General features: G+C 38.8%; 1 protein-coding gene across 1 annotated transcript in view; it reads left to right on the forward strand.

The window, feature by feature from the left end:
- The first annotated feature begins 510 nt into the window (after positions 1-510).
- Positions 511-12682, forward strand: part of LOC123230618 (calcineurin-binding protein cabin-1-like) — a 43091-nt gene continuing 30919 nt past the window's right edge. Inside the window, exon 1 of the mRNA XM_044656748.1 lies at positions 511-1457. Within this exon, the coding sequence (XP_044512683.1) occupies positions 511-1457 (947 nt within the window). The remainder of the gene's footprint in view (positions 1458-12682) is intronic.

A 12682-nucleotide genomic window follows, 5' to 3' on the forward strand; every position in this document is an offset into this window, starting at 1 on the left:
GGCTAGCTCAGTGGATTGAGAGCCAGGCCTAGAGACGAAAGGTCCTAGGTTCAAATCCGGGCTCAGACACTTCCCAGCTGGGTGACCCTGAGCGACCCATTGCCTACTGGTTGTGGCCCTATGCTCCTAGAATGGAGTCCCAGGATAAAAAAAAGAGAGAGAGAGAGATAGCCAATCACAGAGAGTTTTGAGAAGAAAAATGCATCCTATCAAGGTATTGATCCATGGGATACAATGTGCATGGTGATTGGAGGATTCAGGGGTTTCCATAAGATACATGAAAACATACTCAAGATGACTCTTCTGCTACAGTTTCCAGGGATATAGTACACAAGACTGTCCTAGGTTCATTCCTAGGCTTATTCAATGTACTATGATTCCTTTACTTAGGGGTCCAATAACTTAGGGGCTCTATCAATATCTCCCTCTCTCAGACAAAAAGGACTGACCACAGATATTGTGTCTGTTTCCCAGGTTTGGGAATAAGGAAAAATTTTGAAACATAACACAATGAGATGCTTCTTGTTCCCTCCAGATATGAAGCACTGTATGAAGTGTCTTGAACATGAACATCCCAATAAGGAGAGAGATCGCTGCCTCCTCAAAGCCATCACCTTCCTGGATATCAAAGAACCTCTGGGAATGGCTCTCACCTGTGTGGCTCTTTTCTTCTCTGTGCTGACAGCTCTGATTCTCGGGGTGTTTGTGAAGTTCCGAGATATACACATAGTGAAAGCCAATAACAGGACCCTCAGCTACACCCTCCTCATCTCCCTCACCTTCTGTTTTCTCTGCTCTTTGCTCTTTATCGGCCGTCCCACTGCAGTCACCTGCCTCTTCCGACAAACGACATTTGGCCTTGTCTTCACTGTGGCTGTTTCTTCCATTTTAGCAAAAACCATTCTGGTTGTTATGGCCTTCAGGGTTACAATACCAGGGAGTAGAGGAAAGATCTGGCTACAACCTAGAGTATCCAACTGTATTGTATTACTTTCCTCTGGAATTCAGGCAACTCTCTGTGGCATCTGGCTGGGAATCTCTCCCCCCTTTCCTGACACAGACACATATTCCCAGCCTGATCAGATCATCATTGAATGTAATGAGGGCTCTGTCCTTGGTTTCTACTGTGTCTTGGGCTATATTGGCCTCTTAGCTCTGGGAAGCTTCATAGTGGCTTTCCTGGCCAGGAGTCTGCCTGATACCTTCAACGAAGCCAAGTTCATCACCTTCAGCATGCTGGTGTTCTGCAGTGTGTGGCTCTCCTTCTTGCCCACATACCAGAGCACCAAGGGCAAAGCCATGGTGGTGGTGGAGATCTTCTCCATCCTGGCATCCAGTGCTGGCTTACTAAGCTCTATCTTTATTCCCAAGTGTTGGGTGATCTTGCTGAGGCCAAATGAGAACGCCCAGGAATGCATGAGAAATAAGTCAGAGGGCAAGAGGGGGAAGTACTCAGTGTGAGAAACTGAGGGGAATAAGAGAGCAAGTAGTTTATAGTGGAAATCCAGAGAACCACACTGACTCCATCTGCTGGCAGTTTTGGAACTAGCTCATTCCCATTGCTCTTCAATTATGAGTCAAGTCCAAATTCTTTCCTATGAGAAAAAAAAAGTTCTGGAACACTGAATCAGAATTCCTTCACAAAGCAGAAGTACCTGAGAAATGGCCTGTGTCATTCTGGGATATCTGTTTCATGAACGTGGTAATACTTGAATCATATCTACTTTGTACATTTAACTGAAGATTTCCATCAATTGCACTAGTTTTCTCAGTGGTAACACCCTATTGAATTTCCTTATCTCATGATTGTGAAAATGTTCCTCTTTATCCTTCTGTCTTTTGTGCCTGACATTTAATGCTCACTTCAGTATTGCTGATGTCCCTCCTCCATTTCTTTACCCACTGTCATTGATAAGACCTTTAACTCCTTCAGAATGGATGACTGAATCAATCAATCATTATATCAAGAAACATTTATTCTTGTTTAGGCACTTCAGGCATCTCTTACCCTTCTAGAACCCATTTTGGGGTTTTCCTGGCAAAGATACTGAAGAGGCTTGCCATTTCCTTTTCTTAACATATTTTATAGGCAAGGAAACTGAGGCAAATAGGGTTAATCGGATGGTGGGCAGGGCTGTTCCATTGCATGGAGTGGGGCAAAATCCCATTCCAGGACATCTTTCCTTTCTAGAAGCAAGTGTGCTAACCCAATTTATCTCCTGTCTACATCAGCACGTAATGACAGGAAGTGAGTGGGGTCTTGGGAATCATAGTCTCTTAGCCCCATTTGAAAAAGAGCATACTAAAGGCCTATATTAATACATGTGTATAAAGCTCCTTGGGGAGGGGGTTTCTTCTACTCTTCAAAAGGAGAGATTGTTATCTCTGGTGGAGAGCACCTAACTTCACTATTTTTCTATAGGAAGTTGACAATCCAGGATTATTAATACTAATCAATGTATATTGGGAAATAATGCACACATTTCATTCCACACACTAGCAAGGTGATTATAGCAACATATCACAAAGATCAAATACCACGAATAGGAATGCAGGGCTGATTCAATATTGGGAACTGCATCAGCACATTTGACAATATTGATGAGAAAAACAACAGAAACTTTATGATTATCTCAATAGATGCTTTTTTTTAACTTTTTTTAAATTTTAAACCCTTAACTTCTGTGTATTGACTTATAGGTGCAAGAGTGGTAAGGGTAGGCAATGGGGGTCAAGTGACTTGCCCAGGATCACATAGCTGGGAAGTGTCTGAGGCCAGATTTGAACCTAGGACCTCCTGTCTCTAGGCTTGGCTTTCAATCCACTGAGCTACCCAGCTGCCCCCTCAATAGATACTTTTTGTCAAAAAAAAAAAAAGCTTTTGACAAAATTCAACACCTTTTCCTAATAACTATAGGACACTGGTATAAATGGACCCTTTCTCAAAATAATAAATAGCATCTATCTAAAACCATTAGCAAAGATTATCTTCAATGAGGATAAACTAGGAGCTTTCCTACAAAGATCAGGGCTGAAGCCAGGATGCCCACTATCAACACTACTAGATGATAAAGCACTAGCAATGCTAGCTATAGCAGTAAGAGAAGAAGAAATTGAAGGAATTGGAATAGGCAATGAGGAAATGAAGCCATCAGTTTTCCCAGATGATATGATATACATAGAGAATCTGAGAGAATCAACCAAAATATAATCAAAACAATGAACAATTTTAGCAAAGTTGTTGGATATAAAATAAACCACATAAATCATCAGCATTTAACTATGCTACAAATAATACCTGGGACTCCAACTACCAAGAGAAACTCAAGAACTATATGATCACAACTACAAAACACTTTTCACAAAAAAGTCAGATGTAAACAACTGAAAAACTACTAATTGCTCATGGGTAGGCTGAGTCACCGTAATAAAAATGAAAATTCTATATATAGAGTAATTTTTGTATTCAGTGCCATGTCAATTAAGAAGCCCAAAAATTATTTCATAGAACTAAATAAAATAATAAAATTCGTCTGGAAGCACAGAAGGTCAAGAATATCAAGGGAATAAATGAAAAAATCATGTGTGTGTGTGTGTGTGTGTGTGTGTGTGTGTGTGTGTGTGTGTGACACACACAGTTCATTAGCTTAACTCTATCAGACTTCAGACTGTATTATAAAGCAGCAACCATGAGAACAATCTGGTACTGGCTAGGAAATAGAGTAGTGGATCAATGGAATAGATTATGCACTCAATAACACATTGTAGTAAATGAGCATAGTTACCTAGGGTTTGACAAATCCAAAGACCCACACTTTTGGTAAAAGAACCCACCATTTGACAAAAACTGCTTGGGAAATTGTAAAACGTTATTAGGGTAACTAGGCATACTCAGATAGAAGGAGGAGAACCATGAAAAAGTGGTTTTCTGGAACCTAGAGAGAAAAGAATATCAGGTAGGAGAGAGTAGTCACCCATAACAAAGGCTACAGAGAGATCAAAGAGAATTGAGAAAAGGTCATTAGAATTCAGAGAGACCTCAAAGGAATAAAGAACTGGAGGAATTCCATGTGAACTGGAAAGACCTCCAGGAATTGATGCATAGTGAAAGGAGCTGATCCAGGAGAACTTTGTACACAGAGACTGATACACTGTGGTACAATTGAACATAACAGACTTCTCTACCAACAGCAATGCAAGGATCCAGACCAAGGCTGAGGGACTTATGAGAAAGAAAACTAGCCACATTCAGAGGAAGAACTGTGGAAGGAGAAACACAGAAGAAGAAAAAAAAACAACTGCCTGAACACATGGGCTGATGGGGATATTATTGGGGATGTAGACACTAAATGATAACTCTAGTCCAACTATCAATAATATGGAATTAGGTCTTGATTAGTGATACATGTAAAACCCAGTGGAATTGTGTGCCAGTTGAGGGGGCTAAGAGGTGTTTGGGAGAGAGGGAAAGAACATGAAATATTCAAAATTAAAATTAAAAAAAAAGAATTCAGAGAGTTGTCTTTCCCTTTATAATTTTCTGGAACACATCTTAATCAACAACATTTTCCTATTATATTCCCCACCTAGTTGAGAACTCTCATTATATTCATTTTATATATTTTTCAAACTAGGATTGAAGGCAGAGCCCCCTGGCAGGCACAAAGCAACAACAGACTTTGAGTATGTGTTGACAAGTTAGACAGTAAATTATTACCATTTGTCACTGACTTCTCTGGCTATCTCATAAAGGCTATGAACACCTTCTCATAATATTGTTTAAAAATGCATAAAATAAAATACATAAAATGGAAGCATATGTATAAACCTGGTGTTAATTTTGGACAAATCAGACAGATGTATCTTGGTCCTGATTAATATAAAATTGAGAATCTGGAAATAATAGCCATAGATGTTACTTTGAGCAAATTGTAAAAACTAGCACAAAAGGGGGAAATGTGGAAACATTTTCAAAACTTTTTGTAGCAAAGTTGAAAATGCTAAAAATTAATAGTTTTTCTGGTCTGAACATCTTTGCCCAACTGCCTTATTTGAAGATAGATTAGAAAGTTCTTCTTAGCAAAATGGATCTGAGTTATCCTAGTTAATAACCAAAACTAAAATTAAATGTATCTTGAAAGGAATTAAATTTAAGGGTTTGACTAAAATATAAGAAAATTATAAATAATATGGTGGTTGCTGATTTAAAATATCATAGCTCAAGTCAAAATAACTTTCAATATTTTTTATTTACAGAATAGGTGGAGAGAGTGAAAGTTGAGAAATACAAAAAGAGGGTAGAGAAGATATTTAGCTTATCACATTAAATATTGCTCTGGTGCTCCACTTAGCCCAGCACCACTTGTTAACCCTCAACCAGAATTAATCTCTCTTAAGAAGTCAGGAAAGGAAAGAGTTATTCACTCACCCAAGTTCCCTCCAAGAGGCAGTTAGGGCTGAAGAAGATGACTTGTTTAGGACAACTCCTGAAGCTGACCCTCTAGCCCTAGAAATTCAGGGCTTTTATAATGACTTCTTGTCCTTTCTCCTCTTCACAGGGGCCTATCACAGCTTTCAAATTGTTTAGCACTGCCCAGAGGGGCAATGTCTTGCCATCCACTTCTCATCCTCTGGAGGTGTAAACTCTTATCAAAAGGATTCACAATTTCCTGACACATTGAGTTGTTACCCACTTTAGCAAATGACTTGAGAACACTCTTATTTAGTGTCTGGTAAGGTACTAAGTAGGGGTACTAAAAGAAAGTCTGATTCACACTTCACAGTCTGGTGAGGTACTAATTAGGGGTACTTCAGTTAGTGTTAACTCAAAATAGACAAAGAGAATAAAGAATTCCCTTTCACAATCTCTTATTTAGCTCATTGCTTTCTCCACACTAAAGTCTTTGGGCTATGGAGCTCTGCTTCAGGAGGCTCTGAATGATAGGTCTGATACCCTCTATAGCCTCTTTACTCAATCTATACTGAGGAATTCTAGGTGGAGTGCCCTCTTTCACCTCGATCTTGACAGGTGTTGCAGATTTTAAAATTCCTACATCAGTGGGATGCTTTGCCCAAACTGCCTCTGAGATATCTTCAGGGATTTCAAAGATACTCCCCATATGATGTTCTTCCTCATCACCCCACCACCACCACCACCACCACTTGCCCCAGGAACAGCAAAGGATGGTGCTTGAGTGACTATTTGGGTAAATGTAGGAATATTTGGCCAGACTTGTCCCATTAGATAGTTGCACCTAATTTGCAAAGGATATCCCTCCCTAAGAGATTGGATGGGTGTCCGGGTATCAATAGAAATGAATGATCCAAAGTCATTGGGCCTGTCTTTACCATTTTAGATCTGTAGGAATCCAGGTATACATTAATTGTGATATTATTTTAAGAGTGCTCAAAAATGACTCTTGTATTGCTTATGAATGATTTCGGTAACCTTGAGTTGAATTAAACCTCAACCTTGCCAAATTCCTAGCCCTTCCCTAAGGCTACACTCTGGAGGACTGGTCAGTTATCTCAGGCTCCTTATTTTACAAAAAAACAAGTAATTAGTATCAAGACCTTAGGCCATATAGATTCTGGATCTAGATGTTTGCTCTATCTATTGCTTTAGGGTCCAACAGTCTGTATCTCGTGATGTTTACCTCACATCAGACCACTTGCCTTCCTCGTCCCCCCGTGTATGATTGTAACCCTAATAAAAGTAGCTATATGACAGTTGAGGTAGAAGCTCTTGACCATCAGAGCTTACTCGATGTCTGTCTACCTTACGCCAGAACTTTCTGTGTCTGTGTGTCTTTATTCTCACCTTATGTTCCCTTTCCATTAGTCCTTAACCCGTAACCCATTTTCACTCAGTCCTTGGTTCCCCTTTCTGAGTGTCCAACCCACTAGGAATCTTCATGGAGTCAGTGGACGGCTTCAAGATCTTAGCTTGGGCACCAACTCCATTTGCCCAATGGCTCCTTTAACTCTCACAGATCCCATTAAAGTGCAATCTTCTGGTACAGATCTAGTTGCACCAGTATCGATTAAAGCTGAGTAGATTTGTTCTCCAATCTTCACCATTATCAAGGGCTCCTTGTCTTTAGCATATTGATTAACAGGTATCAAAGGTGCCTCTATATCAGTACAATCTAAATCCCATTGATTTTGCTCTTGGACTTCTACTTGTACTGACTCAGGACTCTGTGATTGTAATGGTGGTATTTCCCCTTTAAATTTGTCTGTTTGGATTCTCTGTGCCTCAGTCTGTATTTCTGTGTTGCATCTTGGTGCAGAAAAATTATTTATGCGCCTATCAGTGTCATTTTGTATCTCTTTTTTCTCAGACCATGAGTAGGGTAAGGTATCCTGCTCTTCACTGACCATACTTTGCCTTCCTAGATGGTGGTAGACAGTTAGTATCAGTCTTAAGGATAGATTTTTTTATGTTGCTAAAGATAGAGAGATTTAGGTGCAGAGTGGAGCAAGGTGAAGTGTGCAAGATGCAAGATGCTTGCAGAATTTCTAGTGGAAATTCTATATACTAGAAAACTGGGATTACTGTAACATCCATGATCATAAGTGGGGCACAGAATTCCATAGTGCCCCCCCAGAACTCCAGGAGACGGGGTAGTTGGGGCAGTTAGAAACCTGAGTACAAAGGCCAGGTCACCCTACTTGTAAGGATTCTTTGATCACACTCCTTGTGGGTTCAAGGGCTGGGAGGGAGAGTTAGATTACTCTTTGGTTAGCTCATCTCTGACCTCAAGGGCTGAATGTTACTTTACTGGTTTACTACTGGAAGAATATCTCAATTGCAGCATCTTAAGTAATCTCTATACAGATCTTCAAGCAAGATTACCTTTCCATCTTTAACTTAGGTACATTAGATTAGGAGAAAGATTACTTAGTGAGTAGGATAGAAGTTAAGTTGTTCAAAACACATTCCAAATGTGTAGCCAACAAGTTCATTGAAGATTTTAGTTAGCTTACCTCCCTTTCATCCCTAAAACCATTTCCCCTCACCCTGTTTTCCTGAAAATAATAAACCCCCTTTCTTGTTAAGGTACTGGGCCTGTGTGAAGTTACACTAGGATATACTCACCATCCATATACTTTACCAAAGGAAAGATCCATTCATATAAGCACTGGTGCAGTTTCCTTTCCTTGAGAGCAAGTCATCTGTATTTGAAGACAACCTGGAGTCTATTCTATCCTAGGGTTTAGGGAATAGTTTAAACAGTGAGACTTGCTGACCTCAGTGGGATTATTCCCTGTCAGTTTACCAACTTGCCCCTGAATTTACCAAGCTTGTACAGCCTCCATAGCTTGAACTAAGAGGGATTCAGTTAAACAGTTTTTGCCTTCTGGTCCAACTGCTCCCAGGGGTGGGGGAGGAGAAAGAATTCTACTCACTCTTACCCCTCCCTCTTGTTAGGACAGCCAGCTTCATCCTCTAGCTGGACTCCATTACTAACCATAGCTAATCTGAGTCAATTCAACAGGACCTTCTCCCCTTTGTCTATATGCTAGGATTGTACAATATGTCTATCAGAGGCATGATCTACAAACTGAAGGCTGAGAATAGATCCCTTTTCTGTTTCTGGAGGACCCTAGAGGAGGACTCTAGGAAAGAACTGAATATTGACTGTTTTCAAAAGTACAAAATTGTATTTTAACATATTTTCTTTGTTCAAGATTCCTATAATGTTATCTCAACTTATCTTGGAGGAGAGAGATATGTTGGAGGGCATGAGGGAACTATGTCAATTTGGAGATGTATCTAAATAGGAAGTGACTTGGATATTAGATTAATGTTAGATTAAACAAAACTATTTTAGTAGACTTATGTCCCAATTATTTTTTTAAACCCTCACCTTCCAACTTGGAGTCAATACTGTGTATTGGCTCCAAGGCAGAAGAGTGGTAAGGGTAGGCAATGGGGTTCAAGTGACTTGCCCAGGGTCACACAGCTGGGAAGTATCTGAGGCCAGATTTGACCTCAGGTCTTTCTACTTCCAGGTCCAGAATTCAATCCATTGTGTCACCTACTTGCCCCAGTGGTCATCAAGCTGGAGGAAGATAACACACAAGAGAAAGCTGAAAAGGAAAGGAGGAAAGAAAGGGAATGCAGAAAGTACCCAGCACAGGGGCATGATGGGAAAGTCCAAAAGCAGAGTAGTTAGTGGGAAAAAGAGAGAAGACTGTGGTGATGTCCCATAATGCCCATGACCATCAAGGGATACTAATAGACATTTTTCAGATGAAGAAATAAAAACTATCAATAATCATATGAAAAAGTGTTCTAAATCCCTCCTTATTAGAGAAATACAAATCAAAACAACTCTGAGGTACCTCGTCACACCTAGTAGATTGGAAAATATGACAGTAATGGAAAATATTAAATGTTGGAAAGGATGTGGCCAAATTAGGACACTAATGCATTGCTGATGGAGTTGTGAATTGATCCAATCATTCTGAAAGGCAATTTGGAATCATGCCCAAAGGGTTTTAAAAGAATACATACCCTTTGATCTGGCCATACCACTGCTGGGTTTGAGCCCTAAAGAGATAATAAGGAAAAATGTTTGTACAAAAATATTTATAGCCACACTCTTTGTGGTGGCAAAAAATTGGAAAATGAGGGGGTGTCCCTTGATTGGGGAATGACTGAACAAAGTGTGGCCTATGGTGGTAATGGAATATTATTGTGCTATAAGGAATGGTGAACTATTTGATTTCTATAAGAACTAGGAAGAGCTACATGAACTGATGCAGCATGAAATGAACAGAACCAGGAGAATATTATAACTGAAACACTGTGGGACAATCAAATGTGATACTTTGCTTCTAACAAAAATCTAGGACAATCCTGAAGGACTTATGAGAAAGAATACTATCAACATCTAGAGGAAGAACTGTGGGAGTAGAAATGCAGAAGAAAAACATATGATTTGTCATTTGTTTATATGGATGTAGGTTTGGGGTTTTGGATTTAAAAGATTATTACAAAAATGAATAATATGGAAATGGGGTTTGAGTGATAATACATGTATAACCTGATGGGGTTGCTTTTCAGCCATGGGATGGGGGAAAAGGAGAGGGAGAGAACATGAATCATGTAACCATGGAAAAAATATTTAAAAATAATAATACAATTATATTTTAAAAAAACCCATAATGCCCACAGACCTGCCATCCAGTCAAAGGATCCAATCAGAAGGGCAGAAGAGACTGATGAGTATGGAGGTTTATTTAATCTTGGAGGATAATGAGGTTTCCCAGTAGGTTTCCTGGGGAGGGGAAAGGCATGAAGGAGGGGTCCAAAGAGAATATCTTTTAAACTGTTAGAGGAAATTTTCAGAGCAGATCTAAATCAGCCTTTCTGGGTTTTCATTAAGTTCACAGATTGAGCTCCTCACTTGAGAGGAAAACCAAGTCTGGTGGACACCCAGGAAAAGGTGCACTTGGACACTCTGTTCTTCTTTGTGGTAGAGCCACTCTGACTTTTGTGTGGTACGCCCAAAACACTGCAGGATAAATCATTTTAAAAGCAAGAGGTTTGGTATTCAGTCCATTTTAGCTGTAGAAGTCTAATTTTAATCCCTTGAAAAGTAGGCTTTCTTTATCCTTTTTGCATGGTGGCAGATCCACTGGCACTAGTGATCTGGCTTAGGAACAGAATTTTGTTGCTTTCAGGAAATTCCATAACCCCTGTGATTCTGCTCAGGGCACCCCAAACTTGTTACAAGTGAGAAGTTGATATTTAAATGATTTTTTAGGCTTGAATGAATCAGCTCACAAATCATTTCCTTGTTCAAAAACATAAAGGTTGAAGAATGACCTTTTTTTGGCAATCAGTAGATTCTCCGTAGTAAAGGTCTGTGTCACCACAAGACCACCAAGTACTTCCCCCTTTAACCCAGAAGGGCACATTCTTGTTCAAGAGATTCTGTTGGCCATTTTGCTGTGGTTGACCAAAATTGCTCAGTATACCACCAGTCTAATAAAAATCTTACTTCAGGATCAATGGTGCCTCAGTCCTGGGAATGCTGTAAAGGGTATTGACCCATTACTAATCATTGGTATATTGACTACACGAATAGTTGTATAAGGTGTGAACAGGTTCTCAATTTGTTCATTGGAAAAATATGGCCACCAGGCAGTTCTAAAAAATCTTTCTCAGGCCAGTTATTAAAAAAAACTTATTTATTATAACTACTAATTAAATAAATAAAAGGGAAGTAAAAGGAAGTAAAGGAAATTAAGTATTATAAAAGATTTCCTATTAAGTAATAAAAACTACATGTTTCCCAACCAGCTTTCATCACTTGGCCTTCCTACTTAATTCTACACTGAACTTACTAAATTATAATTTCTATCTTACTATCCTAATTCCAAAACAAAATATTACTTAACGTGGTAGAGATATTTCTTTCCGTTAGCCAAGATCTTGATGTGAAACTGAGTCGGTGGCTGTGACGGTCCAGCAGCTGCCTTTTGCTGCCCGCAGAGGGGCTCTGAGTTATGGCCCCGGAGCTCCTTTGTCTTTGGTCCAAAAGTGTTCAAATTAGATCAGATGTTATAAATGTTACAAAATGTTATAAAATGTTACAAAATGTTATAAAATGTAGATGTTATAAATCCTTCACAAACTCTCCAAGGCTGACTGAATAGGAAAGTCAGGAACAGCCAACCTCTCCATCCCTCTTGATGAAATTAGTACTGAGGGTCCAATTTTGGAGAAGTTGAAGGAAATTCAGAACCATTCAAACACTCACATGAATTTAAATACGCTTCTTTATTTGCATTGTTATTTCCTTTTCCTGAGCAGATCTTGGGGGTGAACAAAGGTAGGTCCATTTCAAATTCCTGAAGCCCCTATTGGGGGTGACAGTGGGGGAATGTGAGGTTTGAAAAAGACAAGGAAGAGAGCTTTTGGAGGAAGGATTCACCAGAAAAAAGAACTATTAAGCTATTATTTAGTGAGCAAATATTGGCCCAGATCATTGAAAGGAAATAAGAATGAAGTTATAGGTGTGAGTGAACCCTGATTTAATGCTGAAACTAAATCATGCTGTGGTTTCATTGACAGTGAAGTATATTTTCTTACTGAGTGTAATATAAACTTTTATTGAATTGGAACTCAATGTAAATAATCATGTTAATCACGATAAATACACTGCTAATTGTTTTTATAATTATTTCTTTAATGAAGTCTGATTATAATTTTAAAGGAATAGAATTACTTTATAGTAGATAACTTTATACATAGTTTTAAATGTGATAAAAAGCAATCCTGCATAAGATCATTTGAAAATTTGGCAATGAGTTGTTTTATTTTTTAAATTCTTGAATATTGCTCACAATAAGGTGAAATTTGGTAAATTGTTGTAAAGGCATATTTCCCTTTGTTCTAGATGTTATTAAATTATGAACTAAACTTTTTAAAACAATTATATATATGTATATATTTGGAAAAGTTGTGATGTTATCTTATCAACCCTGTTGATAATGTGTTTTGATAGCCTATAGCATTCTGATTCTAAATTCTTATTTTGAAACTTTTTCTTCTGAAGTGATTTGGCTATTTGTGGAAATGATAAATTAATTTATCATATCAAGTGGCTTTATATGTGTGTGTGTGTGTGTGTGTGTGTGTGTGTGTGTGTGTGTGTGTGTGTGT

The sequence above is a fragment of the Gracilinanus agilis genome, chromosome 1 (assembly GCF_016433145.1).
Source record: "Gracilinanus agilis isolate LMUSP501 chromosome 1, AgileGrace, whole genome shotgun sequence".
In the NCBI taxonomy this organism is placed as follows: Eukaryota; Metazoa; Chordata; class Mammalia; order Didelphimorphia; family Didelphidae; genus Gracilinanus; species Gracilinanus agilis.